Source organism: Lutra lutra, chromosome X (assembly GCF_902655055.1).
Source record: "Lutra lutra chromosome X, mLutLut1.2, whole genome shotgun sequence".
Lineage (NCBI taxonomy): Eukaryota > Metazoa > Chordata > Mammalia > Carnivora > Mustelidae > Lutra > Lutra lutra.
In genome coordinates, this window is record NC_062296.1 from 62,831,283 (window position 1) to 62,854,425 (window position 23,143).

At 40.8% G+C, this 23,143-nt stretch overlaps 2 protein-coding genes across 10 annotated transcripts in view; one reads left to right on the forward strand and one right to left on the reverse strand.

Annotated features, from left to right (window-relative positions):
• The window catches only part of CASK (calcium/calmodulin dependent serine protein kinase), a 353,809-nt gene that overhangs the window by 176,163 nt on the left and 154,503 nt on the right, over window positions 1–23,143 (forward strand). The gene's annotated exons all lie outside the window — the stretch shown is intronic.
• GPR82 (G protein-coupled receptor 82) lies at window positions 8,373–21,153 on the reverse strand. Of its 2 annotated transcripts, none has more exons than XM_047715159.1 (4): window positions 21,138–21,153; window positions 13,065–13,197; window positions 10,705–10,762; window positions 8,373–10,566 (listed from the first exon to the last, which is right to left on the reverse strand). In XM_047715159.1, the coding sequence occupies exon 4, from the start codon at window positions 10,529–10,531 to the stop codon at window positions 9,521–9,523; it is 1,011 nt and encodes a 336-aa protein (XP_047571115.1). In that variant the 5' UTR covers window positions 10,532–10,566; window positions 10,705–10,762; window positions 13,065–13,197; window positions 21,138–21,153; the 3' UTR covers window positions 8,373–9,520. The 2 variants fall into 2 exon arrangements, with proteins under 2 accessions (XP_047571115.1, XP_047571116.1); XM_047715160.1 differs by lacking the exon at window positions 21,138–21,153 and adding an exon at window positions 13,587–13,717 and having other exon boundaries at window positions 10,705–10,768.

A 23,143-nucleotide genomic window follows, 5' to 3' on the forward strand; every position in this document is an offset into this window, starting at 1 on the left:
GAGGCAGGCCAGAAAGCAAAACAGTGGGCCCTCCTCCTGATGCCCAGCCCCTTCCAAGGCCTCAGATAGCTAAGAGCCCCTGAGGTCTCCCTAGCCCTTTTGTCCACTTTCTCTCTCTGGTATTTTGTCGCTGGCCTCTCTCTAACACACAGCATCAACAGACATGGGGTTCTCCTTCCCTCAAAACGTATTATCAGAGGCCTGGCCTCTTCACTATATTTTAATGGTTAAGAAATTTACTAGAGTTTAGTTAAATTTTCTAGAACGCTTGGGAAATTTTAACTAAATTATTGTGGTTATAAGCTGAGATAAAACCATAAGGGAAGGAAGGGAAATCTGAAGAGGGAGAATCAGAGACGGAGATGAATCATGAAAGATTATGGACCCCAGGAAATAAACTGAGGGTTTCAGAGGGGAGAGGGAGTGGGGAGATGGAGTAACTGGGTAATGGGTACTAAGGAGGGCATGTGTTGTGATGAGCATTGGGTGTTACACGCAAGTTATGAATCATTGAACATTACATCAGAAACTAATGATGTACTATACAATGGCTAACTGAATGTAATAATAATAATAATAATAATAACAATAACAAAAAATAAGCTGAAGTAAAGCGTGAGCAATTCCAAAACAGTCTAGTGGAATGTTACCATAGCAAATGAAAAAAAAAAATCACTGGAGAAATGTACAGAATACACTTTAGTTGTAAAAATCTTACTCTTTCCAAATGTGATAGGAAAAGGAGAGTCTTATTATCAGTACTCAGCACTGAAGAACCCAAAGGATACATAGCACTTTTATAAGAAAGTATTTTTCGGTTACACAAAGAGAATAACAAGTGTAAAAAAGTTAAAGGAGGGAAATTGTCAATGATAGTAGCAGGCTGTGTTACTCTCCTGCATTTAATTAATATAAGAAAATGCAAATGTAAATAGTAAAGTGTATCTCCTCATATATATTATAAAATAGATGATAAAAATGACACTTTGAAAACGTAAAATGTGTAAACAGATTTTTAGTTCATATAATAGCACTGCTTTAGAAACACTTTTGCTCGAGGCAATTTTTGAATTCTGTTCTTGAAGAGTAATTATATGAACATCATATAATAAGTAATGAGTGACAACATACTGTACTGTAATACTTTCAATAATACAGTCAGCTTTTTGCTCCACATCACTCGGCATCAGGGAAATACAAATCAAAACCACAATGAGATACCACCTCACACCAGTCAGAATGGCTAAAATTAACAAGTCAGGAAATGACCGATGCTGGCGAGGATGTGGAGAAAGGGGAACCCTCCTACACTGTTGGTGGGAATGCAAGCTGGTGCAACCACTCTGGAAAACAGCATGGAGGTTCCTCAAAATGTTGAAAATAGAACTACCCTATGACCCTGCAATTGCACTGCTGGGTATTTACCCTAAAGATACAAACGTAGTGATCCGAAGGGGCACGTGCACCCGAATGTTTATAGCAGCAATATCCATAATAGCCAAACTATGGAAAGAACCTAGATGTCCATCAACAGACGAATGGATAAAGAAGATGTGGTATATATACACAATGGAATACTATGCAGCCATCAAAAGAAATGAAATCTTGCCATTTGCGACAATGTGGATGGAACTAGAGGGTATTATGCTTAGCGAAATAAGTCAATCGGAGAAAGACAACTATCATATGATCTCCCTGATATGAGGAAGTAGAGAGGCAACGTGGGGGGTTGGGGGGTAGGAAAAGAATAAATGAAACAAGGTGGGATCGGAGAGGGGGAGACAAACCATAAGAGACTCTTAATGTCACAAAACAAACTGAGGGTTGCTAAGGGTGGGGGGTTGGGAGAGGGAGGTGGGGTTATAGACATTGGGAAGGGTATGTGCTATGGTGAGTGCTGTGAAGTGTGTAAACCTGGCGATTCACAGACCTGTACCCCTGGGGCTAAAAATAGATTATATGTTTTTAAAAAAATTATAAAATATTTTAAAAATTAAAAGAAATACAGTCAGCTTTTGATTAGTCATGGTATTTGATATGATCATCCAAAACCAAATAAAATCCCGAAGTAGTTATATTTGAATATTGTGCTTCAGCTTCTTATTTACCTTCTGATCGATTTATTCAACAAATATTCGAGTGTGTACTTGATGCACAATGCTGTGCTTGGAACCCTAGAGATACTATGATGGTCTCAGTAGGGGGATGAGGCAGTGTATCTGTTACCGATGGCTGCAGATCAACACATAACTGAACTTGGGGACTTCACACAACAACTGCTATTTATTTGCTCACAATTCTATAATTTTGGGCAGAGCTTGATGGGGACGGCTCGATTCTGTTGACAGAATTTGGGCTGAGGCAGCATGGGTAGTACCCACATGGGCTTCAGTCTTGTGGCATGTCCACTGAAATGACCAGAACAGCTAGGAGCTTGCTGGGCCCTTTTTGCAGTCTCTCATTCAGGGTATTCCTCCCTCCCTCCTTCTTCCCTCTCTCTCTGTCTTCATGGGGCCCCGTCTCCAGCAGGACGGTGTCTCGGGGCTCCAAACAAGCAAAGGTGGAAATTGCCAGGTCTCTTGACGCCTAGACCGTAGGTTAACACTGTGTCAAGTTCTCTGCATTATGTTAGTCAATAGATTATAAGACTAGCGTGGATTCAAGAGGAGGAAAAATAGATTGTGTCTTCTGGTTGGAGGGGCAACATTAGGAATTTATCTGTGGCCATCTTTACAGACAAACAAAACAAATAATTATTGTCCAAGGTAGAGGGTGGGAAATAACATTAAAAGACAGAGCCCGAGAAACTTCACAGAGATCATGTTTGAGCCTGGTCTTGAGTCATAGGGAAGTTACATGAAGACAAAAGGGCTTTTCAAGGAAAGGCTCAGAATTAGTTTTGCATGAGATTTTATTAGTTTATTATCCCTAAGGCACATGCCAAATAAGTTTGAGGAAGCACCCAGAAACATGTTGAGGAAGTGAAGATAGAAGTAATTCTCAAACTGCAAATAAGAAGAAAAGGTACCATCATCCAGTTGGCAAGTGCACTCAACACAGAGCACACACTAATGTTGACATTCATTATATTTCAGTGCCTGAAATCTGTATGTTTTATATGGGTAAATGGAATACTCACATTTAGCTAATCAGCAATTATGAATTTGGGTAAATTTTTGTTAAGACATTCATCCAAAACTATGTATCAAGTGCTTTCGGGGGAGGGAGGTGAGGCAGTTGTCTGAGAACCGGAGCTCTATCAATGAACAAAACAGAGTCACTGCCTCCGTGGAATAAGCTGGCTTTCTAATTCAGGGAGACCAACGCTAACCAAAGCATAAATAAGTCAACCACATAATAGGTTGAGATGTGAAAGGGACTGCAAGGGAAACAGAGTGGCCAAAGGGATAGGGACTGCTTAGAGAAGGGGTTGCAATTTTAAACAGGGTGGTCAGAGAAGACCACATTGAAAAGATGACATCTGAGCAAGTACTCACAGGAGGAGAGAAAGTGGGCTGACTGCTACGCAAAGGAAGAACGTGCTGGGTAGAAGGAACAGCCAGTGCGAAGGCACTAAAGCAGGAGCATAACAGACCTATTTGCAGAATAGCAAGGAGGCCAGTGAGGCTGGGGTGAATTGAGCCGTAAGGAGAGTGGATAGGTAGATGAGGTTAGAGAGGAAAGGAGGGGAGGGGCTTTGACTTCTACTCTGAGAGAAATGGGGATTCCCTGGAGGGTTTTGAACAGACTGTGATCTGACTTTCCACAGTAACAGCAGTACATTGCTTCGTTGATGATACATTGAACTAGGGGCTCACAGGTGGAAGCAGGGAAACAGAAGATGGTCCTGCCTAGCTGGACTAGAGTGGTAGCAGTGAGGGAGTAAAAATGTAGATTCCAGATATATTCTGAAGGTTGGGTCAACAGGGTTTGCTAATATAACTTTAGTAACTCAGGTAACCCGAAGTAGTTTTATTCAGGACCTTGTCACAGGAGTTTTCCAACGTTGTGGTCATTATAAAACTTCAATAACAGTACATCTCACATGGCTAATAATTTCAAATTTCTATTTGACACGTTGTTAATGTTTGCTAATAAAGCAGCCTGTTAGCTTTTCATCACGTTCAGATAGCCTATATTCAGTGACTGGCCTGTGTGTAGATTTCTGTATAGGTTTTGGTTTCTGTAGTTTCTTTTTGTCAAAGTTTTCTTCCCTTATGCTTAACTAAAGAAAATACAAAAACATTGCCATGTTGTATTCCTTTTAGAAGCATTTACTTAGTCATCTGTTTCATCTTGCCAAGAATATTCTCATGTTCTCTCCCTTTCCTTCTGTCTCATAACCCATGCACCGATCCCAAGGCATTAGATTTTTCCAGAGGTCCTGGCATTTTATTAATTAGTAATGTTTTTTCTTAACTTGATAGGCATTTCTTTTTGAAAACATTGTAGTTGAGTCTAAAAATGTTTGGTCATATCAAAGTTAGATTTGAATATATGGTACCTCATGACCTGCTGTGGGAACTTGCTTTGGAGAAGCATAAATTGCATAAAAGGCAATTGTGTAACGCTTTGAAATTCAGGGAAGCATATCTTCGTAGTACAGGTTTCTCCCAACTCCCAAGTGTCCCACACTAGTGACATTTTGGGTCAGGTATTTTCTTGTGGGAGGCTGTCCTGTGTATTACTGCCTCTACTCACTACATAGCAATAGTATTTCCCCTTAGTTGTGACCATCAGAAATGTCTCCAGTCATTGCCAAATGTCCCCACGGGCACAAAAGTCTCCCCTGGTTAAGACCCACTGTATAATACTACATTGTTCCTGCTTCACCTCCCCACAGGCATTTATTAAGGCATGCGTGTCTTCTTTTTTCTGTCCTCTTCCCTTTTATTCCTCATTTTCTTGTGAGAGGATACGAAAACTTTCATTATATTTCACATCTTTCTCATTTCTTCCTCTCACCACGAAATTAAAAGAACTCTAGAAAGAAATAGTACAGTTGCCAAGGTAAATGCAAAGCCTGGCTCCTTGCCTGCCTTCAGTGGCTCTATTAAGCGTTAAGAGTGAGGGGGTTTTTCTTGTCGCCCCCCAACTCCTGGAGACAGCTTTACCCTACGTCACCTGGGCGTGGAGAGACAAAGCATTCTTAGACCTTTCTGTGGCTCTGACCTACTGACATCCAATTTTAATAGCTGAAGTTGAAGTTGCGCCGCTTCTCTAAATGCAAATGGCCGTGCACAAAGTTACTTTCTGTTCCGAGTGGGACCTGTGCCCGGGAGGTTTGGGGGCTTGGTGTCGAGTTCTCAGAACTGTGCAAACCCCAGAGCCAGACAGTCATAGACACTCAGCCAGAAGCCTCCACCCAAGCATTTCTGCCTGCGCTTCCTTGAAATGGTTTTCCTCCTAACTGGTGAACACGCCTGGCTGCTCTTTGGTCCCCTTCTGTTCTCAGTTCCCCTTTCACCTGCGTAGGGCCAGACTTGATAAACAGGTGTTCATCACATTACACTAGTTGCTATGGCATTATGGATTTCGTACAGTATTTCTTCCCCTATTGCGCTTGGTTGCTGACATTTCTTCTACCTCTCTTACTCCCAACTTCCCAGAAGTCCCTCATATTGTATCAAGAAATTGAAATTCTCATTAAAATGAAAACGTGGGGGGGGTTATTCTTTATTATAAGACACACACTGATTCATCCTCTGCATTACTTTAGCAAGATTGAACATAATGCATGGTTAGCTTGAATGTGGGATTTTAATAATTGTACTTAGAAAAACGTCATGAATTATAAGATCTAAAATTTGTCTTGTGTTTCTAACTGCCTTGCTTCTCTACTCCCACCCCACCGTTCCAAAAAGAAATCATCTCCTTGATTTAGAAAGACAAGAATGAGGGGCGCCAGCCTGACTTGGTCAGGGGAAGCATGCAGCTCATGATCTTGAGGTCATGAGTTCAAGCCCTGTGTTGGGAGTAAAGATTACTTTAAAAAAAAAAAAAGAAAGAAAAAAAAGAATGTCTGTGTCTTTTGCTTATTAGATGTGAATTCTTTCACCACTGCTGTCCTTGTGCGCCAGGGTAGCGAGCACGTATGATACGGCCAAAGCATTTTCTCATGTCAGGTAGAAAACCTTTCTAGCTGTCGTAACTCTTCCCACCAGTATCCATTCAATTTGAATTTGGGAGCAGTCAGAGGAAGGTCCATGGCTTTAGGTGGTAGGGTTGAAATGCTTAGCAAATTACCAGTGTCCCTCTGTGCTGCTTTTGCAGTTTGCCAAGCCAGATTTCCTTTCAGCTTGTCTTCTTCCCACATTTGTTCCTGACAACCCCCACTCTGTAGCCTGCAAGGCCCAGGATGGGCTGGGAGAGTCCTTACCGAATAAAGAAGGTTGACATCTTCCCCTCCCACACCGCAGGAAGTAGAAGCTCTTCCAGGTTGACTAGTCTATCCATAAGTTTGCTCATCTATTCTTTTTTTTTTAAGATTTTATTTATTTATTTGACAGAGAGAGAGAAGTCACAAGTAGGCAGAAAGGCAGGCAAAGAGAGAGGGGGAAGCAGGATCCCCACTGAGCAGAGAGCCCGATGTGGGCCTTGATCCCAGGACCCTGAGATCATGACCTGAGCGGAAGGCAGAGGCTTAACCCACTGAGCCATCCAGGCGCCCTGCTCATCTGTTGTTAATGGTTGTATTCCCAATGAGTAGTTTGAAAGCCACCTTAATGGGAGTGTGTATATGGAAAGGATAAAAGGGAAAACAAATATTTGTCATGCCTGTTTTCTGTAGTGAAGCTTGTTTGGCGAACAGGCTGACATTTGGAGCTTCTGCGATTTTGTTTGGCTGTAACCCACGCATTAAAAACCTTGCTTTTCTCAAACAAGTGTTTGCCAGAAGGCAGGGGAGTGAAGGAATGGGTGAAACAGGTGAAGGGGGTTAAGAGGCACAAACTTCCAGTTGTTACAAAAGAAACTAGTCATGGAGATGAGAAGTGCAACATAGGGAATACAGCCAATAATATTGTAGTAATGTTATACGGTCACAGATGGTGGCTACACTTACCGTGATGAGCACTGAATAATGTATAGAATTATCGAATCAACTATGCTGTGCACCTGAAACTAAGCTAACATACAACATGACATCTTGTGTCAAATATTACAATAAAAGTTTTTTGAGCACAGTTTTTCTGAAATCCACACTTTAAAGGTAGAGTAATTTAGAAAGTAGTGTTTCCTCTAAAATATTTACCACAACATTAAATGGTCAGTTTGTTCATTACACAAAAAAATTCAACATGTTTTACAATTACCTGTTCAGGAAAGTATCTGTGGTGTGAAGTTGAGCATGGTGATAATAAGCTCAGGACAGAGAATTAAAATGGGAATTTTCTATCAGAATGAGTAACTTAAAGAGAAATTGCATACCTCTTTTCCTCTTCTTTAAATGTGGGAAACTCTACTTTGATAATATTTTATATCTTTTACATAAAATTGTGGCAAGGCAAAGTGATGTTTTTAATAATGATCTTTAGAGGAGGTATACATATAGACATAGATATACACACACACACACATCCATATATATATATGGTGAGATTTAATACTGTATTACTTATGTAAAATGAAAGCAATGATTGGACACCTCTGTTTACAGCCAGCACTTAGGGAATCAACCTAGAGTTCCCAGGTCTGCCTTTGTGTCTGCAAATTAATCTGCCAGAGATCAGATCACTGCTATAAAAGAATACATGTACCCTGTAAACATTTGGAGCCAACATGCATTTTCTTCAGACTGTTTTTCTGAACATTTTCTTCTCTCAGTTAAGCATTGCACTAAAAGGGGGTGATATTTACTGTTTGTTTTCTATTCTTTTTTAATGAAAATTATGCAGATGTGTTAGAAAAACCTCTGGTGACATTGAACACATGGCTCTTGGGGAATCTGTACAAGTGTATTGTTTCTACATTTTTTAATTCAGGAACAAAACATGCTATGAGATTAAAGGCTTAGAAGTGCTATGTGAACTTACTTTACACTTCTTTCCGATCACCGAAGAAATGACCACGAAGTGAATAAATGAGTCTCTGAGCAGTCTCTGAGGAAGTAAGAGGTTACCATTAACATTTATTCAACTTCAGTTTCATTTAACTGTTTTTGTCTGGCTCTTATCTGAGCAGATAATGCAAGTACCGTGGGTATAGAAATTGAAAGCAGAGTACAGCTCAAAAGGCACTTATGATCTTTTTGGGAAAATAAAACACATGAAAAAAATGTTTTTTTAATTAGACTGTGTATAGCACAGAGTATAGTCCCCATCATTTATCTTGCTGACGAGACTACATGAAAGAAAGAAATGACCGAGAAATGCTTACTGTTTAAATATTTATTTAGGTACTGGAGAAAATTGGGGTGACTTATCTATGCACTTCAGGTTTTTCATCAGCAAATTGGCATCCTTTATGGTGGTGATGATTAAAATACATGCAAAGCATATAAACAGAGTGTCTGGCACATAGCAAATGCTTAGTGAATGACAGCTACTCAGAATAGTAACATCATCTGATTTAATAATAGTACCTATGAATTACATAGTATTTTTCCATTCTGCAAATGATGAAATTAACACTTGAAGAGGTTAAGTAGTTTACTGAGAATTCTCTGGCTAAATAAGAGCTTCAGCTAGGACCGAACCCAGGGAATCTAACTCGAGACCAATCTCTCAACAACAATACTATTATACTGCCCTTACTATTCATTCATTTAATTGCACAAAAATTAATTGGACATATCTGCATGCCAGATACCATTTGTCATTAATTACATTATTTATATTGAATACAGAGGGAAATTTACAAGATGTGATAAAGATAGGCATATAATGACATCATATTCGCTCTTTATTTTGACCAAACTTAATCCAAATATTCAAATATATTTATAAAAACACTGGCTTAATAAATATGGGAATCAATGAATATTGCTTCTCCCAGTAACATAAGCAGATGATACAAGATAATGCCTTTATAAAACCTTGGATTTTTACACTCTGCTATTCATACATCTGGATAGGACTTGAGCGACATAATTTCTGATTCACTTTTTTTCTTTTACTCATTTTTAAAGTTACCAAAAAACACTAGCCATAGATGGGCCCTTACACTGCAACTACTAGAAAGCAGAAAAGTTATAAACCATTTGCTGCTTTATCCTGCAGTCATGACCTGTTGTGTTTTAAAGAAAAGCATACATAGTTGCGTTTAAAGAGAAAATGGTCTTTTGCTTTCATATGCAGTGAGATCCTTTTAATATGCTTGACTTTTGCCTCTGAGAGGCTCTGCCATCTCAACTTGCAGTATTAGTAGAGCTGTAAAATGAATTTTATGATTGTTTCTAAAAACCGAAGAGGTTTTTCTACTGCCTGCTTTCAAGCAAGCTGTGACCTGTTGATCATGTAGTTCAATATCCCTAGTAGCCATATAAACACTTTTCTGTTTGGTGGTGTTTTCTATTCAGAAGTCAACTATAGGCTTGTATATGTGGGGATTCCGATTTTGTAAAGAGATTATATAGTGTCTTTTTGAACGTTTTATCTAAAAAAAGAAATATAATGGGGTCTGTGCTACTTCTAGCTGATGCAAGACAGGTGAGGACATTTTTAATTTCAATTAAATAATTCAGTCGCTGACAGTTTTCACTTTGGTGTAGAACATAAAAAATGGGTTTAAAAATGCTGTATGGAAGGAAGCAAACTATTAGTAGAATCTGGATGACCAAAAGGTGCCTTTTCACAGAACTGTAAGTCAGATCTTTCTCCATAATGGATGTACAGGTCCTTATTTTTCTCAGATGGTTGACAAAAGAGTAATATGATGTTAGTACGACTAAAAAGGAAAATCCGATAAATGTGGTTCCAATGAGGCCCGCGGTCTGCGAGATCATGGCTCCTAGTTCCGTCTGCCGGTTATAGCACACATTCTCCTCTCCTTCTGTAGCCTCTACAACTGAGTAGTATATGATAACTGGCATAATTATGCCTAGTACAACTCCCCATATGTAAACACACAGTTTTCTAGCAAAGTTGGGCTGGCGAAATTTTTTCAGTAAATGGCCATAAAATACTTTCTCGTAGCACGAAGTGGTCTCTTGTACTGAGTCCTTTTTCATTAAGGTAGCATAGCGGCTTATGGCAATCCAACTTAAAATTAAGAGGCTAACAAACATACTTACATGCATGGATAGAGTTCCCAAAAAATTGACCACTGTGCATTGTGCAGATCGATACTCCCATTGAGAACCTTTTAGGAAATAGATACCCATGAAAGGCATAGCACTGCACACAAGTAAGTTTGCAGTCACAAGATGTGCTAGGTAGATGTGCGTTGATGTTTTCTTGCCTATCTTTGTTAAAAATACCCATTGAGAGAGAGAATTTCCAAAGAGACCAATGATGCAGAGGAAGGTGTAAATGATTGGCAAAGCCAGGGAAGAGATCCTGGATGGTTGAATACATGTTGAATTGTTGCTCATTTATATCAGATTTTCTTGGAATTTTGTCTCAGGAGCTAGAACAGAATGGCAGATATTTAATGTTAAAATTATAGATGGTATTTAAACTGAATAGTTTTTTGAAAGCATTGGATGAAATAAAATAGTAATGTAAATGTATTGGGTGGAAAGAGAGGATATAGATGCTTTCTTACCTTTTCTAATCACGGTTGTCCAGTGGAACTACAAGTAAGACTTGATGGTGGACAGTACCTTTGTATAAAAAATGAAATTTGATACAAATAGTTAAAGGCCCAAGATTTATCATTCTTTGATTGTTTTTTTGCCTAGAAAGGTAATTGAGATATTTTAAAGCACATGAAAGCAATACATACTGGCCAAAGGAAAGTGTTACAAAAGTATTTTGTGGCCACCCTACTACTTAAGACTTTTAACTACCACCTTAATTGTACATAAAGTGTACATAAATGCTTTTCAAAATGGCTTCTCTCCGGGATGAGGTTAAAGCACCCTCTGTAATCTAATACCCTTAGAATAGTGTCATTTTCCATTTCAGAAGTAAACTTAATTCCACACAAATACTCAGACAAGATCCTGACTCAAACAGAAGGCAAGTATAGTGACCAAGGATAGACATCAAAATCCCAAGGTCTTTACCAAAAGACATCAGAAATTTCCTCTTTCAAATATTTAATGTTAAAATACCATACTTCAGTTTTTTTTTAAAGTTTACTTTAAATTCTGTGCCAAAACTGTAGTTGCTATGCTTGTTGGTTAGAGTGCCCTCATGTGTCTTTGTGTATAATTTTAGTACCTTGTTTTTTCAGAGAATGTGATTTTTTTAGAAGACATTTTAATCACAGCATAAATAAAGGCGTGGTTTTTGTTTTTTATGTTTTATTTTTTGTTTTTAAGTTTATTTTTTTTGGAGTAATCTCTACACCCAACACGAGGCTCGAACCTAGGATCCCGAGATCAAGCGTCACATGCTCTTCCGACTTAGTTAACCAGGTGCCCCATGTCTTATTTTTAAATCTTTTTTTTTTTAATCTTTCTTGCATCGGATGGTACACAGGAAATGTTGAAGAGTCACATACAAACTCTCTTTCATTATTTTGTTCTTCCTTATTTCTTTCAGGTGGGAATTACAAGTTATTGGATTCAGGTCAAGTAAGAATCATGAGCTTTATTCAGAATGTGCCACATTTCTCTGTGTTTATCACCATAGCTTTCTAGGTACCACATTCTCTTTCATAAAAATCTAGAGTGGGGATTCTTTAAACCTTTTTTTAAATCACATTCGGTCTTTTGATAAACACAAAAATGTTGCCATGGATCTACCTTCATATATGCCCCCAGCCCCTCTGAGCTATTTCACTCTGCCCCTCTTCAGAGTCACAGTTTTAAGTTTTGCATCATGGATTACAGAAATAGGGAAGGTTTTTTCCCAAATATGCTGTTAGAATTTTTAAGTAATTTATTTTTTTATTTTTTATTTTTTGAAATATTTTATTTATTTATTTGACAGACAGAGATCACAAGTAGACAAAGAGGCAGGCAGAGAGAGAGGAAGGGAAGCAGGCAGAGAGAGAGGAAGGGAAGCAGGCTTCCCGCTGAGCAGGGAGCCTGATGTGGGGCTCGATCCCAGGACCCTGAGATCATGACCTGAACCGAAGGCAGAGGCTTTAACCCACTGAGCCACCCATGTGCCCCTTAAGTAATTTTTTAAACCAAGCAATCCCCACACAAGGACTTTGAAAGCCTGAGGGTCTGTACAGTGCCTCTAGCTTCCAGTACGGAGACCCTTTACTAATGTCTAACAGTGTCTATCATTTTGTTTCTTTGCAATTTTTATTTAGAAAACAGTCCAGATGCTTCAGAGTGAGTATGTATCTGAATGCAGTGCAGCCCAGCAGATTGGAATCTGGTTGCAATTAGTGCACTCTCAGTTGTAAATATATAAAGCCTGATTAATATTGATTTAAAACCAGTCAGATAGAGAGTAAAATAAGCCAGTTTATTTCCTAAGAACAATTGATTCAATCCAAGTAGATCTTTTTATAACAAATGGAGCTTCCAGGGTGCCTGGTGGCTCAGTCAGTTAAGTGTCTGCCTTCAGCTCAGGTCATGATCCTAGGGATTGAGTTCCGCATCGGGCTCCTTGCTCAGTGGGGTGCCTGCTTCTCCCTCTGGCTCCGTGTGTGTTCTCTCTCTCTCTCTCTCTTTCTTGGTCAAATAAATAAATAAAAACTTTTTTTAAAAAGGCAAGAAAGAAATGGAACTTCCTTTTATGGTTATAGTAAAGAAAAACACTACCCCTGCCTTGTGTAGATAATGCGTTATATACTAAAATCTGAAAAGGTAATAGTACTTCTGTATTCACAGATCGTATTCCCCTTGTCACCTCGCTTTGCTATTTCACACTAGCAGATGCTTCCAAACAAAAAGGAGGGAGAAAGACTCTGATGATCAGTTATCAAAATTTAAACATTTTAGTCCTGTTAGAGTTTTTACAGAGTTAACTTTTAAGCTATAAGTAAGTGATCAGTCTTACCTGCACAAGTAGTTTACACCAATCAAGGCTCTGTTGTTCAGGACAGGGATGCAAAATTTCAGACTTAAAGTTCTCTGACCATCCAGTATCTTTCAGTTCTAGTCCGTGCGACCAGATTCTTGCATGACACCAACTACAGTGAGGGGAAAAAGGAAATTAAACAGTATTGAAGAAATTGAATAGTTATGGTAAATGTAGCAACTACCTCTCAAAAAAAACCCTCATTTCTCTATTTCTGTGGTGGGAGGAAGTTGGTGGACAATATATATATTGTACTTCCTTATGATTATTTTATGAACCAGTTCTACCTCAAGGAGCTTTATATTAGCATGCTTGGCTGAAGTTAAGTTCAAAGGTTTAGTCCCCGTAGTTAGTTTTATACATCACAGTGGTAGAGGGAACCACTTCATACTCACCCAAGAAAATATTAGTGCAAACTTGTCTGTAAAATCGCTTGTGGATAGTTCATTTACAGTTCATCTTTATCAAGAATAAAAGGAAACAAACCCAAAGTTTTCTTACCAGTAGCGGCTTACTGAAATCAGATATCACAGAGCTGGAATAGAACTTCATGATCGTCTATGGAAACAAACCCTTCATTTTAAGGATAAAGAAGTGAGTGAGATCCAGGGCACCTGATCTGAGGGTGGCTCAGTCGGTTCAACGTCTGCCTTCCGTTCAGGTCATGATTTCAGGGTCCTGGGGTCCAGTCCCACATCAGGCTTCCTGCTTAGTGGGGAGTCTGCTTCCTCTGTCCCTCCCACCCACTAGTGCTTGCCCCCTCCTCCACAAAAATAGTCTTTTTTTTTTTTTTGAAAAGTCAAGAAGTGCGACCCAGCGTAGCACACTGTAAGTAAATACAGACTGCACTCGAGTTTGGGTCCCAACTAGGTTACCAAGTGAACTAACCCATTCTACTTCCAACTACCCTGTGAGCCCCCATTCAGATTCAAATTAGTGTCCATGGTTTGGAGCATTTCATAAAGGCTTTGGGGAATCCCAGAAAGTGCCAGAATCTGAAGACCAAATATTCCTCGGATATAATGAATAGTTACATCATGCTATAAAGAATCCAGTTTTATATATAGGATCATGTAATGAGCCTAGGAACTAGTAACTAACTGAAAGCTCAGGGTACAGCTGAGGAGCCAGACTAGCGTCACACACTACCCTCCCTTGTGTAGTGAAACCATCAGGAGGGAGTCAGAGAATGGGAACAGAAATCTAATTTCATCAAACTTGAGCACTTCAGTTATCAGTAAATCTGCATTTAAAATTAATAGAAGGATGGGACGCCTGGGTGGCTCAGTTGGTTAAGCAGCTGCCTTCGGCTCAGGTCATGATTCCAGCGTCCTGGGATCGAGTCCCGCATCGGGCTCCTTGCTCAGCAGGAGCCTGCTTCTCCCTCTGCCTCTGCCTGCCATTCTGTCTGCCTGTGCTTGCTCTCTCTCCCTCTCTCTCTGACAAATAAATAAAATCTTTAAAAAAAAAATTAATAGAAGGACCTTGCCATTTCTCATAACCCCCAATGTGTATCTTTTTTCGTGTTGATTGCTTAAGTCCTCCCTACTGTTTGCATAATTGTTCTCTGTAAAACAAAAGTGAGAACTACTTAAGTGGATTTTGTTCTGCTGCTGTTCATCTTTGTCATGCTTGCTATTATTTCATTAAGGACAGTGACTCATCCGGGGTTGTGTGGCCATGGACTGCACAGTAATTTGGCCTCTCTGGAATTCCTATTATTTTTACTTCATCAATTTCTCATGTCCCAGGAAGGAATCACTTAGAACAAAAACCCGTTTGAACTAATTTAGAGAATGGAAGTGGAATGCTGTTTATAAGTGATTGAGAGATCATTTTAATATTACCACTTTGAGGCGTAAGCCCCTTTAGTCAAAAAAAGAGAGAGACAGAGAGACCGCTCTTGCCCTCCCCTACGTTTCCTCCATTGTCCCCAGACTCAGTAAATGACAGCATCACTTTCTCATTATTCAAGCCAAAAACCTAGGAATTATCCTGGTTCCTCTCTTTCCTTCACATCTCACATCCAGTCAATTCCTGTAGCTTCTCCCACCACCACCAGTAGTAGCCACACTTAATGAAAGCTTATTATATGCCAGGCATCCTGGTCTGTGTTTTGTCTTATTTCATCTTCACAATACACTGTGAAATAAATAGTACAAAATATATTCAATTTAAAGGTGAGGAAAACAACCTCAGAAAGGTCACATAAATTGCCCAAGATCATGCAGCCATCTGTCCTCACAACATGATGACTGGCTTACATACACACACACATACAGCAAGTGACTCAAAACAAGACCATAGGTGCAATATCTTTTTTTTGTTTAATCTAGCCTCTGAAGTCAGCACTGTCACTTCTGCAGTATTTTCTTGGTCACACAGAGCCAGCAGTGATTCAGTATGAAGAGGTAGATAGCAGGAGACGGTGATCATTGGGAGCCATCTTGGTAGCTGGCTACCACAAGATGTCAGTCAACCATTGGACTAGGAAAGAGTCAAAAGTACTTCTTAAAATGATTGTCAGGCAGCTGATCATTTATCGAGCAAGAATGCCTGGATTGGTGTATGTTCTGTCATTTCTTCCTGTCTCTTATTGATTTTTAGTGCTCTGTATTAAACAGTGCAGTTTATTTTTTTAAAAGATTTTATTTATTTATTTGACAGACAGAGATCACAAGTAGGCAGAGAGGAAGGGAAGCAGGCTCCCTGCTGAGTAGAGAGCCCAACGCGGGTCTCAATCCCAGGACCCCAGGACCACGACCTAAGCCGAAGGCAGAGGCTTTAACCCACTGAGCCACCCAGGAACCCCAGTGCAGTTCATTTAATGAGTATTTATTGAAGTTCCTAGTGTGTTTCTAGTGGTGTGTGGAAGTCACAGAAGTGTATTAGCCACAGGCTAACATAGGGTTTCCAGAAAATCAGGAGCGATTCCACAAGCAAGCCAAGAATTCAGATTAATAATGTGATGTGTGATAGAGACTTTAGATGCTCTACAAATTAGAAAGAGGAGAAAACAGTGAATCATAGTTGTTCTGGAAGGCCAAAGGAGCTAGAAGGAAAGGGAACACATGCTAAGCTATAATTCTGTGCTAGGTAGGGACTGGGCAGAGCATTTTACGTGTAAGAACTCTAACAATGGGTGGTAGAGGTTCCATTTCACATGTAAGGAAATTGAGTTCCAAAGAGGTTAAATTGTGTGCCCAAGGCAACACAACAAGTAAATGAACTTGAAAGCATGTGTATTTATTTTTTTTTCAATCTCTTCCTCTGCCGTTGAAAGCAGAAATTACTGGCCTTTCTCAGGGTTCAGTTAGTTGTACCAGGTAGTACTTATGGTAAGTAAACTGGGGTCAAGTTCTGAATACTTTTTACTTTCTTCAAACAGGGCTTCCCGTCCTATGCTCTAAAGTAGCAGAATTGACCATGGGAGAAATCAAGTCCGATTTTCTAATCATTGAAAGCTTTGAACTTTAAGCTAAGCTGTATCTCATCGATAGCAGTATAAATTCTTTTTGATTGAGGCAATTTTTGAATTCCTTAACTGAAATATAAGGAATTTTCTAATTTATGTTTTTCTAAGAACTACTACAACTGGTCGAAAAGCATAAATGTCAGAGCATACAAAATTAGCCAAAATACAACTTGTCGGGTGGAAATTTCAAGGATTACAAGTGCTGTGTACACGTGGCCCCTTGGACTTTTCTCACTCAGGCCACCGGTCTTTCTCTTTGGTTTATCATTCATCTTTCCCATCCATATCTTCTGCAAGGTTCCTCTTCTGTTATCCAAGTGCAAATGCTCTTGTCCAACACTTCTAATTCTTTCCTACATCATCTGCCAAAAACTGATCCCCTGAGTGTTCTGCTCGGACCCTTAGGATTTACCTCTCAAGGTGTTAGAGTAGTTCCCCCAGAATACAAGCCCTGCCTTGTGTTAAGTTTCCCGCTTTGGAGATACGTGTGTGTGTGTGTGTGTGTGTGTGTGTGTGTGTGTCAAGGGAGTGTTTCACTCTGGCCCCAGAACCCATGTGGAGTCGTTCAGTAAGAATGGTTCAGAGGACAGGCAGGTGGTAATTTATTTTGACAGTCTGTGGTGAACTGTATACAGCAAGGGTGCACGAGACTTTTCCTGACTCACAGGGATTATAGGGATCAGGAATAGGGTCCCTCATCACTTTCCATCAGAGCCAAAATGCAAAGGACATCTAAGACACATCACTCATACCTGAACCTCATTGCTCCAGCTACACAATTATTTAAGGCTGGTGTCCAAACTAGCTGTGGTTCGCCTTTTTGAGTACTCTTACTGACCAGTCCGCAGTTCGGGCCATCGGGAGGCTGGCATGCAGGCAGAGCAGATAGGCCTCACACAGTCTGTGTAAGAACAGCACATTCAAAAGATAAGTGGTACTCCAAAAAGGGGGGGGCAGTGGAAGCCTTTTATCCAGTTCAGTGCACACCCGAGACAGTGGTCACCTTGAAGAGTGAAACACAGACCTTTGACTCAAAGCTGTGGTTTGTTCAAGGCTCGCTGAGCCCCCTGCTCCCTTCAGGATGTGGTGTCTAGCCACAGCCCCATCCCCACGGCACTGCTCGCAGGCCCTTGCTGCTGCTCGAGCAGCTGTACTTCAGGCCGTCCCACCCTTAATCAGGGTTTCAAGAACTTCTGCTTGGAAGAGCTGATTTCTCAGCATATCGTGGGAGTATCTCCCTCAAGAACTATTTTTAAAACAGCAGAAATTGTAGTCCAGAGTTTGAAAGTTTATCATCATGCAGAAAACTGATTAGCTCCGTAAGGAAGGTCCACTGACAAAACATAGAGGGACCTACTAATCAAAGTTTCATTATGCTTTGCCTTTGGCTTTGTCTCTACATATAGGTTTGTGTGCACCGGATAGATGTGGTCTTCTAGAATCGCATACCACAATAACACTGTAGCAGTCTCGGTGGCGGCCATAAGAACTGGAATGCCCTCTGAAGCAGCAGAGGGAAGCAGATGGGAAATAGGTTTGGGGAAGGGAAGAAACTTGAGCATTGGATTAGATGAGGCAAAAATCTTTTTGAGGACAGTCAGATTTTGAATTTCAACATCTTTGAGTCAGTTAAGTTTAATTCATATCCTGCTTCAGAACCTACCATTTTTTTTTTTAAAGGTTCTTTGAAGGGCGCCTGGGTGGCTCAGTCGGTTAAGCTCCTGACTTTGGCTCGATCCGGGGGTCCTGGGGTTGAGCCCCACATTGGGCTCCCTGCTCAGTCAGGAGTCTGCTTCTCCGTCTGCCCCTCTCCCTGCTCTCTTTCTTTTTCTCTCTCTCTCTCAAACTTTTTTAAAAAGGGTCTTTTGAAAAGGCAAAAGTAGAAAAATTTCTGAAAATGAAACCTTTGATGATAGAATTCTAAAAATAATTTAGGCCATCATATTGCCCCAGGAATAAGATACATCCCTACACCTCTGCCCTGGGAAACAGCACATCAGACTGCAGTGAGATTTGGAGAACCAAAAAGGCATCCTATATCAGTTCCCTGGAACTCACACTGTCCCTTTCTTCCCAAGACCAAGGTTTCCTGGCCAGTTTATTACCAATCATTTCTTTTGGATATCTAGATACTGTTGTGTTGAGGTTAAGTCCCCTGCTCCATGTCACTTCCTGTTCTTATTCAAGGGACAAAACAGGTATGTGAAGGGAAGGCGAGGGGCAGTTACGTACCTGTCTTACTGCCTGTATCTCAGTGTCTGGGTTCATTTTCTCTTAAGAGCCCCAAGTACTGAAGTAACAAGCTTTCCTGAGAACCACATTTGTTAGGAAGCTTATAAATGGCAGCTACTGAAGTGCTTCCTGTATATATTCGATCGGTTTTTAAACCATCTCTGAGCTAAATGCCATCCTAACTACCAGTTTCTAGATGAGATTTAGGCCCACAGAAGAGAAATAATGCTGATGCTAGTAGAACCGCCATAGTGTAGGGCTTAGAATTGGACCCAGGCAGTGTGACTTCAGAGCCCATATTCTTGGCTGCCACCAGAGTCTGGTTGATGGTGTGGGGTAAGGTGACCCAGTATCCCCAGTGACCAAAAACATACCTCACTTATACACCTGTCTGCAGTTTTCAGTCTGGAAGTTTATTAACTCCTGCCAACTCCCCATTGTAGAGGTGCCTTTTTCCATCTGTAGCTGGTAAGTAATCAGAGGGTCCTATTTTGAGAATATGTATTGTTGCCCTTTCAGTCCATTGATTTTAGCAGTCACGGATGATGCTCACCTAAGTCAGTTCTTGTGCTGATGGACGCAGATAAATTAGATTTGAAGTGGTCACTTGAAGGCGTCACTCTAAACAAGTCTTGGTGTTGAGCTAATTCTCAAATAGTGCCATCTGTGGCATAGCTTCTAATATTACCAGATTTTCTCTTCCCTGTCCTCCATCAAAAACCAGCCTAAAATATGCTGTTTTAATAAACAACAAGTAAAGCATTGAGGCCAGGAAACCTAAGTCCTACGGAGTGACGTACCTCTGGAAATAGCTGGAATAGAAAATTGGAAAAGAGAAAAACCGCAGTTTGATGTTCGCTGCAAAGCCTGCAGCTCGTTCCTTTGGCAGCGCCGTGGCCAGCAGAGGGCAGTGTATTACCAGCCCTGGGTAAACCTCTCGCAATGAAAGACTGAAGCAGGAGCTGTCAGCGTTGCTCTGTTTTCCAGCCAGAAACTTAAAACCATTTAAAAGTTGTGTGTGTTTGTTTGTTTTTAAGTTCTAACAGAATGATAAACGTCATTATTTAACTAGCTAAAAAACACTTTAAATGTGAGAGAGTAACAGTAATTGTGTGGGCAAGGATTCCTTTCATGATTTCACCCCGATTTCCTTAACGATTTCATCCTGAAGATGAAAAGCCAGTACCAGTCATCTGCCTTTAACAGGATATGTCCTTTGGGTACTTTTTTGTTTTGTACCAGCGATTACCATAAGAGTTGCCTTTATAAAACACAACTACAATCACCTGAGCAGTAAAAAAGAAAGTCTGACATTTTAGTATGTGAAAGTTGTAGTCATCTCTTCTAGTTTTATTTAGCTTTTCTCCTAATCACAGCGATTCAAGGACATAGTTTCAAAAGTCAAAGAATACTGAAAGGCTTGTAGTGAAAACTTGTCTATTAATAAATGTGATTTAAAGCCTATTTCAGCTAATGAAGACAGTGTAGTCCCTGTTGTGTCCCCTTTAGTCCTTCCTCGGACTCCTAAGATCCTTTCACTTAAGAAACCCCCTAAGCTGTTGCCCCATTATTCCCTTCTTTCTTTTTTTTTTTTTTAAAGATTTTATTTATTTGTCAGAGAGAGGAGAGCGAGCGAGCACAGGCAGACAGAATGGCAGGCAGAGGGAGAAGCAGGCTCCCCGCCAAGCAAGGAGCCCGATGTGGGACTCGATCCCAGGACGCTGGGATCATGACCTGAGCCGAAGGCAGCTGCTTAACCAACTGAGCCACCCAGGCGTCCCTCCCTTCTTTCCGTCAGTGGGGAGCATATGCTTGTTGTTATCTCAGAGAACACATGGTTGGTTTAAATCTTAATAACCCTGGGGCACCTGGGTGGCTCAGCAGGTGAAAGCCTCTGCCTTCGGCTCAGGTCATGATCCCAGAGTCCTGGGATCGAGCCCCCGCATTGGCCTCTCTGCTTAGCAGGGAACACGCTTCCCTCTCTCTCTGCCTGCCTCTCTGCCTACTCGTGATCTGTCTGTCAAATAAATAAATAAATCTTTAAAAAAAATCTTTAATAACCTACCATTCCCCACCCTGCAGTGGTTTGGAAAATAGGTGTCTCTTTATGTCTTCCTCTCACACACAGCTTTCAAGTAAAAGAATTCAAGGCGTTGTCTCTCTTGTTAGTGAAATCGCTCACTGTGTATTCATTGTTGCCTTTTTAGAAATAGTATGCATACTTTTCTTTGATATTTTATGTGCATCATTTATCTCTTGCCACCCCCAGACTTGGTGGCTTAGGACAGCTCTCAGTTCTGCGATTTGTTCTGGGCTCAGCTGGGCGGTTTTTCTGTCATTCTTACCTGGGATCATCAGTGCAGCTCTGTAACTTCTTAGTCATCTGGCAGCATAGCTGAGACTGGGTGGTCCAAGATGGCCTCACTCTTGTGTCTGGAGCCCCAGCTGGGATGGTTATGCAGGCCGAGCGTCTGTTTCCATGTGATCTTTCTATTGGGTTTGTTTCTAATGTGATGGTCTCCGCTTCCGAGAGGGCAAATCTGGAAGCTGCAAGGCCTCTGAAGGTTTTGCTCAGATGTCCTGCAATGTCCACCACCTTTTATCGGTCAGAGCAAGTCACATATCTGCTCAAATTCAAGAGGTGGGCAAAAGACTCCACCTCTGAATGGGAGGAGCTGTGGAGAATTTTAATCTACCACATTTTTTAATGTGCTTGCAGTGGTAACGTTTTAACTAATTTTTTATATCTTTCCCTGGAAGTGCCTTTGCATTGGCTCTTTCCTTGGGGATTAATATAGTATGTGTACCTCGGAGTTCATGGCTTCTTGGGCAATATTTCAAAAAGAAAAGTTGAGTTTACTTTGTAAAGAGCTGCCCACTCTGTCCCACTTGGGTCTTGGAGCTGTTGTTTTGTTTTGATTATTTCTTATATTACGAAGTGCATCAAAAGTATCATGAATCTGGGCACCTGGGTGGCTCAGTTGGTTAAGCAACTGCCTTCCGCTCAGGTCATGATCCCAGAGTCCCGGGATCAAGTCCCACATCGGGCTCCCAGCTCCAAGGGGAATCTGCTTCTCCCTCTGACCTTTTCCCCTCTCATGCTCTCTCTCACTGTCTCTCTCTCAAATAAATAAAATCTTGTTTTTTAAGCATCTGTTTCCAGAATGGATTCTAGCTTTTTAGTAAAACTAGAAGAAAAGTCTGTTTCTGCTAGTGTGATCCTGAAAGCTGGATAAATTCATTGACCTCTCCAATACTAAAGCCTAGAAGGATGTGGGATGACAATTAGTCTAGCTCACCCCTTTGGTAGCTCCCCCCACCACCACCACCAGCAGCATGCTGGTTTGTACTCACTACTCAAAATTTCTTTATTTGCAGGATCATAAATGGAAACTATCAGAGCATGAGACCCACATTCACTTACTTAGCTTATTCCTTGCACTAGTTGCCACATATATTTGGACCTCTGCAATCGTCCCCAACACGAGCTGACCCGTGTGTTCCAGTGTTTTTCAAGACTCACTGGCCACAAAGGGGAACTGAATATGAACATGCATGCAAACCTCATCAGTTCCCTTTGCAACCAGCTGAAAGTTGTTTTTAATATAGAGGAAACAGTGTTTTTCTTGTGAGTACAAACAATTTACAGCATTTCTGCTTCTGACAGATCAGGGGACACACAAGAGAACACCGCACTAAATTGTGAGAAAGGCACTTTAAAGAGAAAGTAGGAAAACAGCAAAAGTTGAATTGAGGAAGAGAAAGAGGTGCTGCTGTGTACAGGAAAGGAACAAAGCAGAGGTGGGAGACTGGGTCCTAGAAAATCTTAATAAGTAATAGAACACGAGAAGAGGCAGGAACTGTAGAAAGGAAATGTCTGTAACAGGAAAGGGCCTGTAGCAGCATTTCCAGTGGTATTAACGGAAGGCATTAAAATCTCTTGGCCCAGAAGTTTGCCATTGGATAAAATCTGAAAATATAACCCATTAGAGTGATTACCATTCCCACCTGAGTTCATGCTACTGAGCCAGGTTTAGTGCCTTGTTGCCATTTCAGAATGCAGTGTGGTGACCCATTTAGCCGCTCTGATTGCTGAGCAAAACCAGGGGTCTGTAAGAAAGCACAGAGACCTAAGCACCTAACATGAATGTCACAAAGCTCCTAAAATCCATCAGCTTATTTTAGATCTAGTTTAAGCAATCTCTCTAGCAATAAAAATGCCTACTACGTGCTGAGCAAGAGACACAGGTCAAATTCACTACAAAAGAAGATTGAGGGAAACTGCTTGGGGACCGCGGACCGTACATCAAGCAGCAGCCCCCGTACGTGCACCTGAGTTGCCCTGAGGGCA